The sequence below is a fragment of the Python bivittatus genome, unplaced genomic scaffold, assembly GCF_059951505.1.
Source record: "Python bivittatus isolate LINGU-HERP-01145 unplaced genomic scaffold, Pbiv_v1 ctg000590_np1212, whole genome shotgun sequence".
Classification (NCBI taxonomy): Eukaryota; Metazoa; Chordata; class Lepidosauria; order Squamata; family Pythonidae; genus Python; species Python bivittatus.
Genome location: NW_028277086.1, coordinates 3274383 through 3291582, shown reverse-complemented (window position 1 = coordinate 3291582; position 17200 = coordinate 3274383). Strand labels below are relative to the sequence as shown.

The 17200-nt window shown below is 41.6% G+C and overlaps 1 protein-coding gene across 2 annotated transcripts in view; it reads left to right on the top strand.

Annotated features, from left to right (window-relative positions):
- Positions 1-16778, top strand: part of ADGRB1 (adhesion G protein-coupled receptor B1) — a 218621-nt gene extending 201843 nt beyond the window's left edge. For both annotated transcript variants that reach the window (XM_088149282.1, XM_088149283.1), the window contains exons 28-32: positions 653-1362; positions 4612-4647; positions 4987-5091; positions 5852-5905; positions 15390-16778. In XM_088149282.1, the coding sequence (XP_088005408.1) occupies positions 653-1362; positions 4612-4647; positions 4987-5091; positions 5852-5905; positions 15390-15587 (1103 nt within the window). In that variant the 3' untranslated portion in view covers positions 15588-16778. The remainder of the gene's footprint in view (positions 1-652; positions 1363-4611; positions 4648-4986; positions 5092-5851; positions 5906-15389) is intronic.
- Positions 16779-17200: the final 422 nt, after the last annotated feature.

Sequence of the window (17200 nt, the reverse complement as noted above, 5' to 3'; positions counted from 1 at the left end):
GGTGTGCAGGGAAGGAATTGTCATGTTGCCACAAATCTTTACCATTTCAAGCACAGAGAACAGATACGGTGCAAAATGTTGTGCATTCAGTTGGATTACCGTTTCCCACATAAGCGGTTTATCTAAGGGGGCCCCCATCCAGCTGCTTCTCAGCTACTTTGCCCAATATAAATCAAATTGAGTAGATTCAAACATTATTTATATCAGCAGAAGTACAATGTTTGCATCAGTAATCAAACTGCAGATTAAACCACCGCATCCCTAGAGAATGTATAAATTATTGTATGTGCATTTGTGTTTTTAATTTATTTACATTTGTAATTTTACCTGGGTGGTTGAGGGACTTTGAGATTAATTTGAAATATATTTATTATGGCAGGTGCGTTAAAAACCAGATAGATCCTTCCCTCCCACTGTTCTTGTACAATGAATTTGTGGAAAGTCAAATGTAATGTTATTCCACTACTGGAGGCTGTGGGTGAGCATGGGGGGAGCACGATCATTCGTGTTTGGGGCACTGGGTGACAGTGAAGTTATAACCTGATTAGGAAACCTGTGCTTTGGCACAGAATGAAGGGAGAGGTGTGGTTGTGTAGCATAACGGTTTCGGTAGCATCTCCTGAAATTGCATCTCTTTCCCCCGATTTGTTAGTGCTCAACAAAGACATCAGCGCATGCCGCACCGTGACCATCACAGGGACCCTGAAGCGTCCATCACTGCAGGATGAGGAGAAGCTAAAGCTGAACCACCAGAAGGGTTCCTCAAACTTCAACAGTCTTCCAGCCAATGTCTCCAAAATGCATCTCCAGAGCTCCCCACACTACCTGGGAGCCATCAATCTCAATGACTTCAACAACCACACACTTACGTTGAAAAAGGACAAGAGCCAGCCTCCCAAATCAATTTACATCTGTGATGGGGATATCTTCAAAAAGCTGGATTCTGAGCTTTCGCGGGCACAGGATCAAACTAGAGACACCAGTTATGTCATTCTGCCCACCAACACTTCCACCTTGCGGCCCAAGCCACCGCCGCCGCCACCGCCACCACCACCACCCAAGGATGATACAAAGTACAGCATCAACATTGACCAGATGCCACAGACGAGGCTGATCCACCTCAGCATGGCCACAGATCCAGGCTTTGTGGTCAAGAGCCCCCCGAGGGAGCCTGCAGGGATCAGCTGTGGGGAAGTGCAGGCTTCCTCGATGATGCAGCAGCAACAGTTGTCTCCTCCGTTGGTCAATAAATCCACTGACTCACAGATGCCAAACAGCTTGTGTGACACGGGCAAGCCCAGTAACACTGGAATCGTGACCAAGAGTGAGACAGTCTCCACCCTCTCCATGAGCTCCCTTGAAGTAAGTGGCTGAAAGTTGGTGATCTTATCCATACTTTGGTTGCAGAACACCCTAAATTCAATTCTTGCTATTTTCAATTATTTTTTAAAAAAAGCCTAGATACTAGGGATAGGATAGATGACTTAAGACAATGGTGTGCAGTCTTATTTTGAGACAAGATTCAAAGTGGAGGAGCTTGCTAGAATTTGCACTGTTGGTTTTAAGAGGTGGGTTTGGAAGTGTGAGGCCTCCCAGTGATAAATCATCCCTAATTCCACTGTTGAAACCACCCCAGAATGTTTGTTTGTTTGTTTGTTTATATGCTGAAATTGTGTCATCAACATTCAGGCATTTTGTCAATGAATTCCAGCAGTCTCTGGAATCTCAGAGTGTTGGATTGCCCATCCCTGTCCTAGAATGGATTTTTTTTTCTTATTAATGACCTTCATTAATGACCTTCATTTGTTATACGTGTAACATGCTTCCCAATTATTTTACACTTACTAATTTTCCTACTTATCTATCCTACTTGTCCTTCAAGGGACAAGAATGACCTGTGCAGCATCTTTCTGTGTTACCCACACAAATATCATCTCAGTTCCAAGTATCTTCAGTTATCATCCCAGCAGGATGTAAATCTCAGCCCCAGAATCACGTAACCATGCTGGCCCAGTGATGCAGGAATCGGGATGCTTCTGGGGATGAAATATGGCCCAGTCTTATTGGAATAGATGTTTCTTCTGGAAGCCTAGGTAGATGTCTGTTGGGTTTCTCCAGTTCGAGGACCCCATGCTTCGGGCATTTGCAATGCCCTCTCAGCCTTCCCTGGTGGTGGGAACAAAGGCAATGGTCCTTGCTCCTACTCTTTTGCCCGCTTCAGCTGCTGCCAAGGCAAGTAATCAGGGGCTGAGTTCTAACCATAACACAATATATTCAAGGGGTTGGACATGATGACCTCCAGTGACCCATCTCTTGCATTTTATGATTCTATGCATTTCCTCAGTTAAAGTCAAGCTTGGTTAGGATTAATCCTGATTAGATTTGTTTGGAGGTGGTGTTGGAGTAGGGTAGTTTTGGGTCTTTTTGTTTTGTTTTGTTTTGTTTTACTTAGGCTGTTTGGTTAGTTTACAGCTCAATGTTAGGTTACGGTTCAATGTTGTTTATGGTTCAATTTAGTTAATTCAGTAACTGATCTGAGTGTTGTAAATGCAAACATACCAGTGGTGTTATTCCCACAGTGTGCATAACTGAGTTGGGACCATGGTTTAAGTGTGTGATGAGAACACCAGAAAAGGTTAATTGATCTGGTCAACCAAATCCCAAAGGATAAAATTCAACTGAAGGCCAATCTAGTCATACAGATACTTCAACAGACTTCACCCCTCAGGTCTGTTGTGGGGATCCTTCAACCCAAGTCAGTTGCATCTCTAGTCTTGTAGTCCTCCAAGAAAAGACCAGGAAATCAAGGATAACTAAAAAGTGACCCCTCCATTGCCACCCTCAGCACCAAAGCTCAGCAGTACTGAAGATACCCTTCAAACACTGATTGGCTGAGGTTGCCAGGGCCTGCCCATTGCTATCCTCCTGCCCACTAGATATCATGAAGCTTTGCCAGTACTCTCTTGGGGCAGCAGTGTGTGGGGACTTTGTATTCTGAAAATTATGATTTTTTTTTAACCTAGTTAGATTGGTTGTGGGCTGCCAGAAGCACCAGCAAAGAGATCTGACCATGTTAGCGGCTGGCTGACAATTAATGGCTGGTGTGGGCTTCTCTGTTAACTCCTATGCTACAATTTAGCCACTAGATTCTGGACTGCAAACATCTAGATGACCACTAGATAGTAGCAAAGAGATTTTTCTGTATCTTTTTGCTTCCATCTAGGTGTAGCCTGTATGTTTGCAGCCCTGTTCCTAGCTAATGAGGAGTTCCGTAGCCTAGTTGTCCTGTTTCAGGCTTCAAACTGTCACACACACAGAGTTGCTAGGTGAGAATAGCAATTTACTCAAGGCTGAGCAGATAACAGGAGACAAGGGAAGGAATGTAAATCAACAAAGTCTCTTGGAAAGAAAGCTTGCCTGGGTGGTTTTGCTTTCAATAGGAGCGCATAGAAGAGAAGTCAAAATGCAGTCTGAAGTTCAGAGAGCCAAGTCAGGTTTGTCAGCCAGTCCAAGGTCAGAATTTCATGAGCAGGATTCACAGGAATGACACAGCAGAGCAGGAGATCAGACAGTTGTTTCCAACAGAGAAACATGGATCAGGGCTGCCTCTTAAATCAGGCTGCAGCCACCTATCTTCAGTTAAGATAGTTTCCCCCTTGCTGGGCAAGAAGTCTCATTGAGCATCTTTGTTCTGCTCTCTGCTCTATTCACTGAGTCTGAGGGCTTGGGGGCCGTGCCTCATCATCTGACTGCTTCAGCTATTCTGATAGTGCCTGTGTTTGATTGGCTTCCAGTGATTCTTGCCTTGGTGTCTCCTGAGGCTGACACCCCAAGGTTCAGCTGGAGCAGCTTATTCAGAGTCAGAGTCTGAGTCCTGGGCCATGACACTAGTGACATCCATTGTGCAGTTACTTAAACTTTACGGAGCAACCCAAAATAACTATGCTAGATTGGTTTTGAAGACAGAATGGTTAGCTGGACTGAGGAACACTCAGGCTCTGTCACTTAAGAAGGCTTTTAGGAGAACTCTTTGCTTGCAGGCATCAGCTGGTAGGCTACATAAAGGCTGGACTGTTTCACTTTCTTCCTGAAAATAAGAAGTGACACGGAATAGGGAAAGTGTACTGTCAGCCCAGTGTGGTTGGCAATGTGGATGGAAAAACAGGAAGGGTGAACCATATGTTACATGAATTACAGCACCTAATGGAGAAAACCCACGGAAAAATGTAGTGGTGCCTCTTGGAATGGATGTTCCTCAGTGCCAACAGACTAGTAGGAAGAAATCTTGATCGATTGACTTGATTTGTACTTAACTTTCCTTCATGAGATTAGGGTGCCGTACGTTGCATTCTCCTCTCTGTTTCTCCCACAACTCTGTAGAGAACGTTGGGCCGAGAAATGTTGACTGGCTTTGCCACCCAATGAGCTTCTGTGGCTGAAAGCAGATTTGAATCTGAGTCTCTCCTCTCTTATCCAACTTTCTGACCGCTACACCCTGCTGGCTCCCAAACGTGTCCCTAATGTGTGACCAAAGTGTAAATCCTCTCATATGATGTACTGAACCCCTTGCCAAGTGTTAATAATCGGTCTTCCTCTTCCTTTAATTTTCAGAGGCGGAAATCACGGTATGCAGAACTAGATTTTGAGGTGAGCATTTTGTTTCAATAATAAAGGCTGGGTGATTTGCTTGAAGTTGTAGCTTCATCCCCATTTCAAAGTGAAGGGTTTCATCTGAACTTTCTGGAATAACACGCACACTGGAATGCAATTCCCTTTTAGATTTTATGCTTCTTCAGAATAAACTGTAGTTAGGAACAGATTTTCTACTTGGCCGCTCAATAAATAATTTTTAAAAAAAAAACTGAAAAGGGGAGATTGGGAGAAGGATTGGTTGTGAGGTCATTCGGACACTTAAATGTGTACAATGTTCCTTTGCTTCCCGTGAAACCAAAAACCCTTGACTTATCTGGATGTTCTCTGTTATAGAAAATCATGCACACAAGAAAACGTCATCAAGATATGTTCCAAGATTTGAACCGGAAGCTGCAGCATGCAGAGAAAGAGAAGGAATCTCCCCCAATGGATAGTAAGGTAAGTATTTTCCTACTTGGAAGTTCCTGAGCTCTGGTAGAGCTGGGTGCAAATGGCTTTTTGAAACTCTCTATCTAAGATTGTGGAAACAAAACCAGGGAGGCAGTTGCTCTGAAGCTCCCAAAGTGAAGGAGAAAATTGCCAACGGTTTTAGAAGGGCAGGATTCTCTCTTGGTGTTGATGGTACCACCACTACTGAAAAGGGTCCATGGGAGAAGTTTTCTATTGATGCCTTCCCTGGGGATTTATTGGAAGTGTGGAAGCCCTAGAGGGTGCAGAAAGCTGGAGATAAGATTGTGCAATAAAAAAATAGGACATTCCCTCTTCCCTAAGTGCCAGAACACCGACCATTCACCTATGGTGATTTCTCAGAAATGTTCTTCTTCTTTGAATAAACTTCTAAAGCTATCTGGCCAATACTAATCTCTTCAGGGGAGCAGCCAGAAAAACAATTCTGTGGTTGGGCGTTTGTACCCAATATTATGTAGATCACATTGATATCTTTGAGCTTAATTATCTCTACTGTACTCTGGATATCGATAATCCTGGTGCTGGTTTCTCAAACCAGATATTGGTGGCCAAGTACCCTTTAAATGCAATGTGTTTAAGAGAAAATACTCCCAATTGTTTATTCCCCTGTTTCTTTTATTTCAATAAGTTTCCAGGTATATCCACCATCTTTGACACCTCCGTATATGCCAGCCTAGCAATGTTGGTTGAAAGGGGGAAAAACCCACCCTATTTTCTCTTATATGTTTAGGCTATGAAAAGATGGAGCGTTTCTTCAGGTGGAAGTGATAAAACTAATGCTAGCGTAAGTCTTGTTGCCTGCATTTCTCCTTAAAGAAGCTCATAGATACATCTTCCCTCCAGACTTGTTATGCTGCATGTCGTCAGGTGCATCCTTTCACCAGAACAAACATTCAGCCTTCCCAGTCACAAGCCAAATTCTTTGAATGCTTCCTTGCCTCTTCTACATCTGGCATCACATAGCAAAGAAGACCAGAGTTGGTCTTCCAGTCCATCCACTCACATGGATAGAACTTTGATTGCATTCCACCACAACCATTCATAATGGCTTGTCACCTTCCCTGGCCTTGCCCACACCCAACATGGTAGAATTTCCAAACTTCCTCAGTAGCATGTTGTTCTCTTTCTTTATGACTTTTATATTCCACTATAAGAGAGATACAATCTTCATCAGAACTCAAGGTGAACTACATAAAAATCCCCACATCAAACATCCTATAAGAACCCAAATTCAATAGGCAGCAAACCTGAACCTAGATCTCCACAGTGCCAATGCAATCTATCTTCAGCCCTATGCCACACTGCTTCATTATGAGACTTTTCTTAGTTCTGTCACCAACTTCAAACAGGTAAACTCTGAACAGGTACAAAAACATGAAATAATCTCATACCCCATCTTAGTAAATACATGTATACCAAAGATAACTTTTGGCATAATTAGTTTTCTTAGATTTCTTTTTGTTCTTTATGGTTGCAACAATGCACCCCATGATCAGTTGAGATACAGAAAATTAATGGAGGGATCCCTGACCTGGATTGCTCTGAGACAACTACTGACAGATTAAGTGACCTTGGCCTTCAGGAGAATGCCTGGCTTTGGATGGAGATAGTCAAGAACAGGGTGAATTACAGAAGTGGGATCGATCAACATTTGATTGCTTCCATCTCCCGCAACTGAAAACAAGGTGACAATGAAGAATCGTGATCCGAATGTGCAAGTTCTGCTTTCTCAAGATGGTTGACATTATTGGTTCCCAAAATGATTTCTATTTAAAAAGGCTATTTCAAAGAAGGTGCTTAAAAATGCACAATAAACCAAACAAATAGATTTCTGAATTACAAAGAAGACATCAATAGCTACCAAATAATTAAGAAAAGATGGCTGTCTTGTGTTCTTTCAGAGCATCTGTGATTTTATTTGACAAAATGTAAAAAAAAGCAGGCTAGCAATTTAGATTTGAGCTGAATTTTCACCCATTCCTATTTTTCATGACGGAATTGGCAGGATTGATGCAAGAAAGCCCTTTGTGTAGAACTCAGCATATCTCAGGAGGATCAAAAGTGCTTCCCTGTTTGTCCTCCAAACCTTAGAGACTACTCACAGCTCAGAAAACATTATTTGGAAGAAATCAAGGATCTGGAAAACTCTGGGAATCTCTTTGACCAACACACTAAAGCAGGAGAGAGCAATACTTTTTTTCTGTTGAGTGCCACATCTGTGGAAGATAATCTGTTAGTGGGTCTGTGGAGGATAGGACTGAAGCAAAGAGTGGATGAGGGCAGAGCCCAAGATAGTTGGGGTTCTCTCTCTCTATAATGCTCCCCCTTCAATTTCCGGCATTCCTTTCCTTCTTCCTCTCTAAAGCAACAAACTGTGGAATAAAGTCGAATCCAATGGTTTCATCAGGATGTGGGCAACATTGTGTTGAGTCCACAGGGGTGTCCACTGGGAAGGGCTCAAAAAGTCAAGATGGTTGCCATAACTATGCAGTGAAAACTCCACCCCTTTTTTACATGGGTTGCATAGTTGAGGCTGCCATCTTGGCGTTTCGGACCCCTCGTGTACCCCCTGCATGTCCAAAAGGGGCAGATCTTATAGCACACAGCTGTTTTTGCCATTTGCACCCTCTTGCTCCCTGTCCCCCAACCTGTGCACATCATCAACTCACCTCTTGCAAAGGGGGTTTGAATTAGTCTGGGGGCTGCTGGCAATTCCCCATCCCCGTTCTTGTGATTTTTGCTAGCCCGCGATATAATTGCCTTGATTTTGGCTTAGCATGATTGTGGTTTGTAAACCAGGGTTTAAGGCAGGGAGGGCAACCTTTTGGTGCCCCTGAAACACAGATCCTTGGTTTGGTTTGGTTTGGTTTGGTTTGGTTTGGTTTGGTTTGGTTTGGTTTGGTTTGGTTTGGTTTGGTTTGGTTTGGTTTGGTTTGGTTTGGTTTGGTTTGGTTTGGTTTGGTTTTCAAAAGCGTTTTTCAGCATCCAAGGACCGTAAGGCCACGGCTGTGATACAGTGATGTCACTGGGATTTGAGACTACAATATTTTGGCCAAAATGGTGTTTGGGGTGTTTGGGGATGTTTTAAGCTACAAAGAGGACGCATTTTAAACTGGTCACAGCTCTTTTTCCCTCACTCCCTTCTTGAAAATAGTTTTTAAAAAGCACTCTCAAAACACAAAATTGCCAGAGGTATTATCCAGAGGTGCTGTGAACTACAAAAATGGATCAGAGGCTGTCTGCAGTCCATGGGCTACAGGGTGCTGATTCCTGGTTCATAGTTTAGCTTTTTGTGTGAACCAGTCCACTCTGGCTCGTTCAAGAAACTATAACTAAAACAAACTATCTTTAAACAATTTGTATGTGATGTATGAGGTCAAATTCACTGTCAGCAGTCTCACTGTGTGACCCGTCCCCCCTTCCTATCAGAAATATGATAAACTGCTCCATTTTGTCTCTGTTCTAGCATTGTCTGAAGCTGCAGGTCCAAGATGAAAGGCTTACAGAAATTATGCAAAAGGAACTCTATCAAGTTTCTATCTAGTTCTTAAAATTGCAGATCTTTCCAAGAGCCATGTTGACAGGGAACTTTAATTACCCCAAAATCTGCTGGGAAAACATTCCACTAAGCCCTACAAGAAGAATTTTGACTTGTCAGACAGCTGAGAGAAATACTAGGAAGGCAGTGCAAACCCAAGAGAGTGTGGCATTGCAGAGCTCAATACTCCAGCTACTTAATCACAAAAAGGCAGAATTATTCAACTCCTGTTTGGCTCAGTCTTCTCTAAGAAGGAGTTGTGGACTCTGCAGATATGCACAGGAATAAGCAGTACCCATAAATGTGTCAGCCTTCTCAGAGAAGAAGATATGATGTAGAGAGCCAAGGAGATGCCTCTGAGGGAAATATTCAGAAACCATTACAGAAGTGACAGGCAGAAGCTTTCCTTAAGTTCTGGGAAGGGAGATAGTGTTAGGAAGAGGATCAAGCTGGCTTCTCCCTGACTCAAGAGGATATAAGAGGGAGGGGAAGAAAAGCACCATCAGACTTACAAAATTCTGCTCATATAACCTATCTCAATGAAACTTAGTTCTGGTCTTCTGGAGGATTCTGATCTGGACAGCCTCAAAGGGCTGACATATGCATTGTGAAGTGCTGATTGAAAAAGTAGGAATTCCAGCTTTCAGAAATGAGCACCTACTGACCTTGAATGCATTAAAGATCAGTAGGTGCTCATTTCTGGAAGCTGCATTCAGCTTTCCAGAGAATAAGCTGTATCCTAGGGTGTTGAAGAATCTTATTGTTGGTCTGGCTGAGCTTCCATCCATTATCTCTGAGAAATCCTGGAGATCAGATGGTTGCAGGAAAGTCAATGTTCTAACTTCCAAAAGCGGGGAACGGAAGATTTGTGGAACTACAACTCAATCAGTCTAACATTGATTCCTGGGAAGATTTTAGACCCCTTCATAAAGAGATTGATCTCTAAGCACCTTGAAAACAATGAGTGCCAGAAGTAAACATGATAACATAATAGTATTGTATCAGACTAATCTGATTTCAATTTTAATCAGGTAATTTTCTTAATTGTGTGCAGGACTATTTTGAACATAATATATCTCAGTTTCAGCAAAACATATGATTAAAGAGCCCATGACATTCTGCTTAAATGTGGGCTGGGTGGCTTGATCTTGTAAGTGGCCCTAAAGCTAGCTTGAAAGTCCAAAATATTCAAACTGGAGTAAGGTATCAAGTGCGGTGCCACAGGATGTGATCCTGGGGCTGGTACCTGTCAAGATTTTTTAACAATGATTTGGGTGAACAGGTGGAGGGAATGCTTATCAAATTCACAGAGGAGACGACATTTGTTGCAATTATTAATGTCCTAATAGAGAGAGGCTGATAGCCAAGATAGAAACATCATTAAAAATGATCTAGATAGACTACAGAAATGGCTCAAAATAACAGAATGGGATTTCGTAGACCAACACATGCAGAATTCTTCACTTACTGTAGGATAAAAAAAGTTAAACACACAAGTATTGGATGGAGAATACCTGGGTTTTGTGAAAAAGATCTTGGAATAGTAAATCACTGCAAATGGAATATACTGTAAGTCTGCTGTGTGTGTCTGCAAAAAAGCAGAAGCTTTCTTAGGCTTCATTAACATAAGCAGGATTTCCAAATTATAGAAAGTAATCATTCTATTTTATTCTGTTTTGATCACTCCTTTCTCAAGGATGTGTCGAGCTCTGGGCACCTGTTTTAACTGGGATTCAGACACTGGAACATGTTTTTAAAAAGGCACCAAAAAGCTAGGAATTAAGTCCTAGGAAGACAGATTGAAGGAGCTGGATATAATTAGCCTTAAAAAGAAAAGGGGGAATATGGTGACACTATTCCAATCTTTAAAGGATGTCCTACAAAACAGTTTAAGACCTATTCACTATGATTGCAGAGTCCAGGATATGGAGTAATGATCATAAATTATAGGAAAGCAAATTTCAGTTGTATATTAAACTATTTTTCCTGGTGGTAAGAGTAGTTTGGCAGAGGAACCAACTGCCCTGAGAAGTGATGTTCTCCCATTCATTGGATGTCTTCCAGCTGAAACTGGAGAACCATCTATTAAGGATGGTTTAATTTGAATTCCTGCTCTGAGTTAGATTGGAAAGGCTTCAGAAGCCCTTTCAATTCCATCATTCTATGATTTTGAAATTTTAGATGTAGTTAAAATAGCAAGGGGGAAGCAGTCTTTGTATGACTCCATCTGTGGGAGACAATTTTGTTGGGAAGCAACAGAGAAGAACTTTGGTGTCCCATCTTATTTCCTTAAACATACCTTATATATTAGGTATGTTTACCACCTTGAGTTATATATAAAAAGGCAGGAAATAATAATAATTATAATAGAGTCAAGAAGATCTTAAGTCCAAACTCAGTGGAGGAAATACCATCAAGCTGGTTAACACCTGGGCAATTTCAGTCATTAGTTATACAGCTGGAATAGTGGACTGAAGCAGAAGCCCTGGATAGGAAGACCAGAAAAATAATGACAATGAATCACATCCTTCATCCATACAGTAACGTTGACAGACTCAACTTACCAAGGAGCATAGGTGGGCGTGGAATGTTGCAAGTACACAAGACAGCTGAAGAAGAAAAAAGGGCATTGGAAGAATATCTGAAGGACAGTGAAGAAGATGCAGTGAAGCTAGTACACCATGAAGGCTTACTGAATACCAAAGAGACCAAACTGGCCTAAGAGACGTGGCAAGGCAAAGTATTACATGGCCAGTATAAAAAAGACCTAGCAGGCAAAGCAGGTAACAACAAGACCTGGCAATGGCTAAGAGCAGGAAAGTTGAAGGAAGACACAGAAAGGCCAGTTCTGGCTGCACAAGACCAAGCCCTAAGAACAAATGCACACAAAGCCAGAATTGGGAAGACAGCAACAGGCAGCAAATGCCGCCTCTGCAAAGAAGCTGAAGAAACAGTGGACCACCTAGTCAGCTGCTGCAAGAAGATTGAACCGACGGACCACAAACAACGACATGACAAAGTAGCAACAATGGTGCCTTGGAATATCTGCAAGAAATACCATCTGCCTGCAAGCAGGAACTGGTGGGACCACAAAACAGACACAGTCATAGAACATGAAGAAGCGAAAGTGCTCCGGGTCTTCAGAATTCAAACAGACCAGCACCTGCCACACAACACCCCAGACTTAACAGCTGTTGATAAGAAAGAGAAAAAATTCTGGATGGTGGATGTTGCAAGACCTGGAGACAGCAGAAGAGAAGAGGAAGAACTGGAGAAATTCACAAAATACAAAGACCTGCAAATAGAAGTAGAACAATTATGGCAAAAGAAAGCAAAGATACTACCAATGATGGTGCAAAGGAAAGCAAAGGTAATACCAATAGTTATAGGCGCATTGGGTGCAATCCCAACACATCTGGAGCACCACTTGAACACCATCAACACTGACAAAATCGCCATCCGTCAGTTGCAAAAGGCAGCTTGACTTGGAACAGCTCACATCCTGCGACAATCCCTTTAACCCCATCAGACAACCACATCTGCCTCTCCCAGGTTGTTGGGAAGGACTCGATAGGTGGACAAAAATGCCAAATCCAGTCCACACATCTGGCTGACGGTGCAACCAAGAATAATAAATTATTAAATCTACATGCTGCCCGACTCCCAGAAACTCTGGATAGTTTACAATTGTTAAAACATTTAAAAACAAAGAGCAATACAAGGACACAAAAGCAGCACAAGACAAAAGAAAAATGATAGCAAAGAAAACAAATCCGGAGGGGAACAAAAAAGCAGAAAGGGGCGTCAGTCATTCTCGCCAAATGCAGTTATCCTTTGATCGTTGCAGTTTTTCAAATGTAACCGTGTGTGTGTGTGAGAGAGAGAAAGAGAGAGATTAATTTTGTTAAAATTAAAGGCATGCTAAACGCGTACAAGATGTGCACATAAAAATATGTACATTGCTGAAATACTTCAATGTTTTGTTTTTTGTTTTATTTATTTGAATGTATTAGCCACTCAACTCCAAACTGGACAGTAGTACAGTATATTTCATTAGAGAAATGGTTGGCATTGAACCTCCTATTTTGCTGGCTGCACATTTTTCCATGTCATTAATGGCTGTATTAATATATTCCTTTTAATTGTTTTCTTTCTTACTCCTTCCTGCCAACCCTCTCATTCTACAAGAGAGGGAATATGCTGCAGTGCAGGAAAACAGAACTTTTAAATCGCTCTAAAATATTACCAAGTCTGGATCTAGCCCATTTGTGGCTGAAATAGTATTATTTACTATGCTGCACTAGCAAGCTGAGATATCATAGAGCAGCTTACATGAGAAAAAAGCATAATTTCACTCCGTTGGATATTTTTTTTTCAATAGGCATCTATACGTTTTCAATGTGAAGTAATAATAATACTAATTTCACTGGCATACATATCTACGGGTCACCCTTCTGGTACTCACAGCCAAGTTAAAATGAATTATCTAGAAATATAACGGAACTTTGCAGAGGAGACGAAAATCAATACATCATTTTTCCTCCTAATAGGAGGAAGATAGTAAATATTTTATAGGAATTCAAATAGAGGTTTAACTATTCAAGCTTCAAAAAGTGTAATATCAGAGTAATCTGAAGTTTTACTAGTGCTGGAGTAACATATATGCTGCGTATGAAATTCATTTCAGTGGAAGACTGTTCTTTGATGGTTCCGTAGTTTGGGAAGGATCGATGGATATTAAGAGAAGAACTGCAGAAAGACACTTCAGTTAAGGGCAATTTAGACCTTTTGTTAGTTTTAGTATAGGTCTGGTGTCTGATTAGGGTGTCTAATTACGAGGAATATGGGTGCAGTTGTGGAAGTTCTAGGTGGCAATATAAATCCTACTCTATAGGCCAAGTAATAGAACTGCTAGAGACCTCAACCAACAGTGCTGTGGTAGAAAACTGTTGGAAAATTCATCTGCCATTGCACAAAGTATGAAATTATTCTAAAGATTCGCAGGTTTAGTGGTCTTTCTGATGGCATTTAGTCAGTGTTAGACAACAAAACAGACCGTTCTGGAAATATGCCACACAAATCTTGGCTATATATGAAGAAACCTATAGAAAGCTGTAATTCTCCATCTTTTTTCTCCAAGTATTATCTATTCTGAATGGAATGGTTTGCTGTGACCTAAGATTCTTCTTACCTGAACCTGAATCTTCTCACTATAGACTGAATCTAGGACCTTCCACGTGCATTGCATACACTCTACTGTTAAGCTATGTTTCCTCTATGCAGTAAGATAATTAGTAAATTACAGTCTCTGTTACTCTAGGGATTTCCCAGCTGAAGATTGCTTATCAAGAAACTTAAAATTTGCAACACAACTAACATTTAAAGCAGCCTTCTGCTTTAATCTGGCACCTTCAGATACATCAACACCATGGACTGGAATTTTTAGCTGTTGCAGATCCTAAATCCAGGTTAACAAAAGACAATTCCTATCTTTAATAGCATGTTATGCCCAAACAATAGACCACATTAAGGTTAAATATCACATCTAGTGAGTCACAGTGCCTCACAAAGTACTTAACGCAATTTTAGCCTAGTCTAGTGTGAACCCAGCCTTTACATTGGCCTTCCAATTCAAATCATGAAGATTAATCCCTGGGAGATAGGGCGCCAAGGGCCCAAAATAAACTCAAGATGATTTTCAGTTATCTCCAAAATGTATCCAGGAAAAGAAAAATGTGGGATTGACTAAGTTTGTCTAGGGATAGGTTGTAAGAATTGTATCATATATTTGTAGTCTCTGTGGCATTCTGTGTAGTGCTTTTTTCAGGATGTGAGCAAATGCTAATGTTATACAAACTGTGTGGTGTTGTTATGTTTAATGAGGATGGAGGGGTGGGGCAGGTTGCCTGATTCCATGGACTTCAGGCTTCCCTCCCCACCCTATCCATTCCTGGTGACAATTAGACACAAGTTTTGTGCACTGTTTCTCTCTCCAATAACCCTCACTCTCTTCAGGCACTTATACCGATCCCTGAAAAATCCCTTTCAGAATGTTACAAATACAGTTTAACTCATGTAATCTCTTTTATTCAGAAGGATCCATCAATTCTCAAAGTTTTAAAGGAAGAACTATGAATCTTGGACTTTCTGAACGTAGATCGATAAGGTTGCCTTGCGGAAAGGTTCAGTTGTGTTTGCTTCTAGATCATTCCCAGTTTACCAGAAAAAGATGGAGTGGTGTCACCAAGACATGGGCAATTACATGCCGTTCTATAAGTGTGCCATGGGAAACAGGTGGTGAAACGAAGAATCAACCTAGATCTAGCATGGCTGGATCTCCCTCTCTCATTAAGAGCAGGCAAGGTAGTGAGAGGTTCACATCAGTGTCATACAGCCAGTGAGGTTTTATTTTCTCCTTTTAGGACATCATAATCATTCCAGCACCCTGCTGAATCTGCTCCTTATCTTACCAATGCAATTACAGTGTTGCTCTTTTGCATCAGCCCATCTGGGAAAAGTATCTGGAAATACCTTTTGTTTGTCAACATAGGCCCATATCATAGCATGGTTCCTCATCGGAAGGGTGCCAAAAGAGGCCATCCTTTTATTTTAATCAATTCAGTTTTGCAATGGATCTAAACCACAATCAGTTTTGCAGCCCTAGACTCCAACCCTGTTTGGTTTTGAAATCTAACCTCCTTTTTCTTTCTGTGCTCTGATTTCTTTCTAGCAAGAGAAGCAGCAGACACCAAACAAGAGACCTTGGGAAGGGCTCCGGAAGGTCCACTCACCACCAGCGTGGGTCAAAAAGGAGATGGAGTCTGAGATTCAGTCTCCCTTAGAACTCAAAACTGTGGAGTGGGAAAAGACAGGTGCAACAATTCCCCTGGTGGGACAGGACATTATTGACCTCCAGACAGAGGTCTGAGGAGGAGGAGAAAGAAGAGAAAAAAGACTCTTTGGGTGTTTTTCCTCACCCCCCTGGAAAACAAAACAAGAACAAAATACAAACAGGTTAGGATTTTTTTAAAAAAGAAAGAAAATGAACCCATGACATGGAATTAAAATGCCGAGAGCAGAGCCGACTGGTTTCTCGCTGAAACGTTATTGCTCCAAGGAGGAAAATACAGTGCGATTTTGGTATTGTTCTCTGTAGACAGAGATGGGGGGAACAATTCCTTTGTAGAACACAGTAGCAGTAGGTGAAGAATGAAACATGGTCTTTCCCAGGTAGCAAAGGAGGCCAGGAAGAAAGGAAGGTGGCCAAGGGGAAGGGAGGAAAATTGGGGAAAAGGAGGATTAAAATTTCCAAAACATTCTTAGGGTGAAAAGGATGCACAGAGGCTTTTTGGTGTGGATAGTCACACTGTGATAATGAATGTCAGGAATGAAAGAAATGGCAAGCTGAAAGAAAACTTCAATGGGAAACAAACCAGGGAGCAGATCACTGGTTGCACACCAGTATACACCAATCATTGGACACCAATCTACTACCACTTGGCTCCTGAATCCACGATGGGAGGGAAAGAAAAATGCCCATCACCCTTCCACCTCCTCATTACCAGCAGAAAGGAATCAGAATCTCAAAACAGAGGCCTCTTCATCACATTGGACTTCTCCACCAACCTCCATGAGCTAATTCAGAGAAGATCAATGGAGGGTCACCAAGTGACATGGAAGAGACTGTCCTGGTGGAAGATTCCAAAGCAACTTCTTCCATGCCAGTTTTTCTGAACTCTTCAGCATCAGTAACAAGAGTGTGATGTTTGGACAATGAAGAAAACTTCTCTTAAGACAATTAAGATCCATTCAACTGGTCTCTAGACAAAAAAACAAAAAACTGCTTTACCGGGTAAAAGGGAGGGTTTTTCTAAAAAAAGGAAAAGAAAACAATGAACAAAAAAGAATGTAGGTCATCATATTGACTGTTAGTAAATCATAAACAAACTCATTGTGGGCCTTTGTACAAAAGGCTCACGTGGACTCGGTTTTTTTCCCTCCTCCTTTTGTTTTCAAAAGACTCAGCCCCATCTTTTTGCCCATCCACTTTCTCAAAGCAGCTCCTAGTGAACTGACCTGGAGAAGTTGAGGACATGGAAAACATTGCCTTAGACTTTGAGACAAACTGACAAAAACAAAACACAGTGAGTAACGTCCACTTGGGGAAAAATATATTTTTTTTCTTCGTTTTTCTTTTCTTCAATAAAAAGAGAACTTGAAACCCACGAACTTTCTTCTCTTTGGTCTGTGTCATTTGAAACTTCTTTCCACCCATGTGCCCCACACGCAAATGGGGCAAAGGATACCAGGCTGTTCTTCCCATTTTGCTTCCAAGGAAAATCTGGGGAAGCATCTGATATGCAGCTCTTTCTAAACCCTTGGGTTGGGATTTTGTAGAAAGTTCCTAATATTTTGTGCTCCTTTATTTGACCCTGGGTAATAATCTGATCTTGCAGACACTGAAATCTGAATGGCATGTTTACGATAGAACCGTATTTATGATGCTCCAAGAATTCAGCAAAGTTCAGGATTATCCTGGCC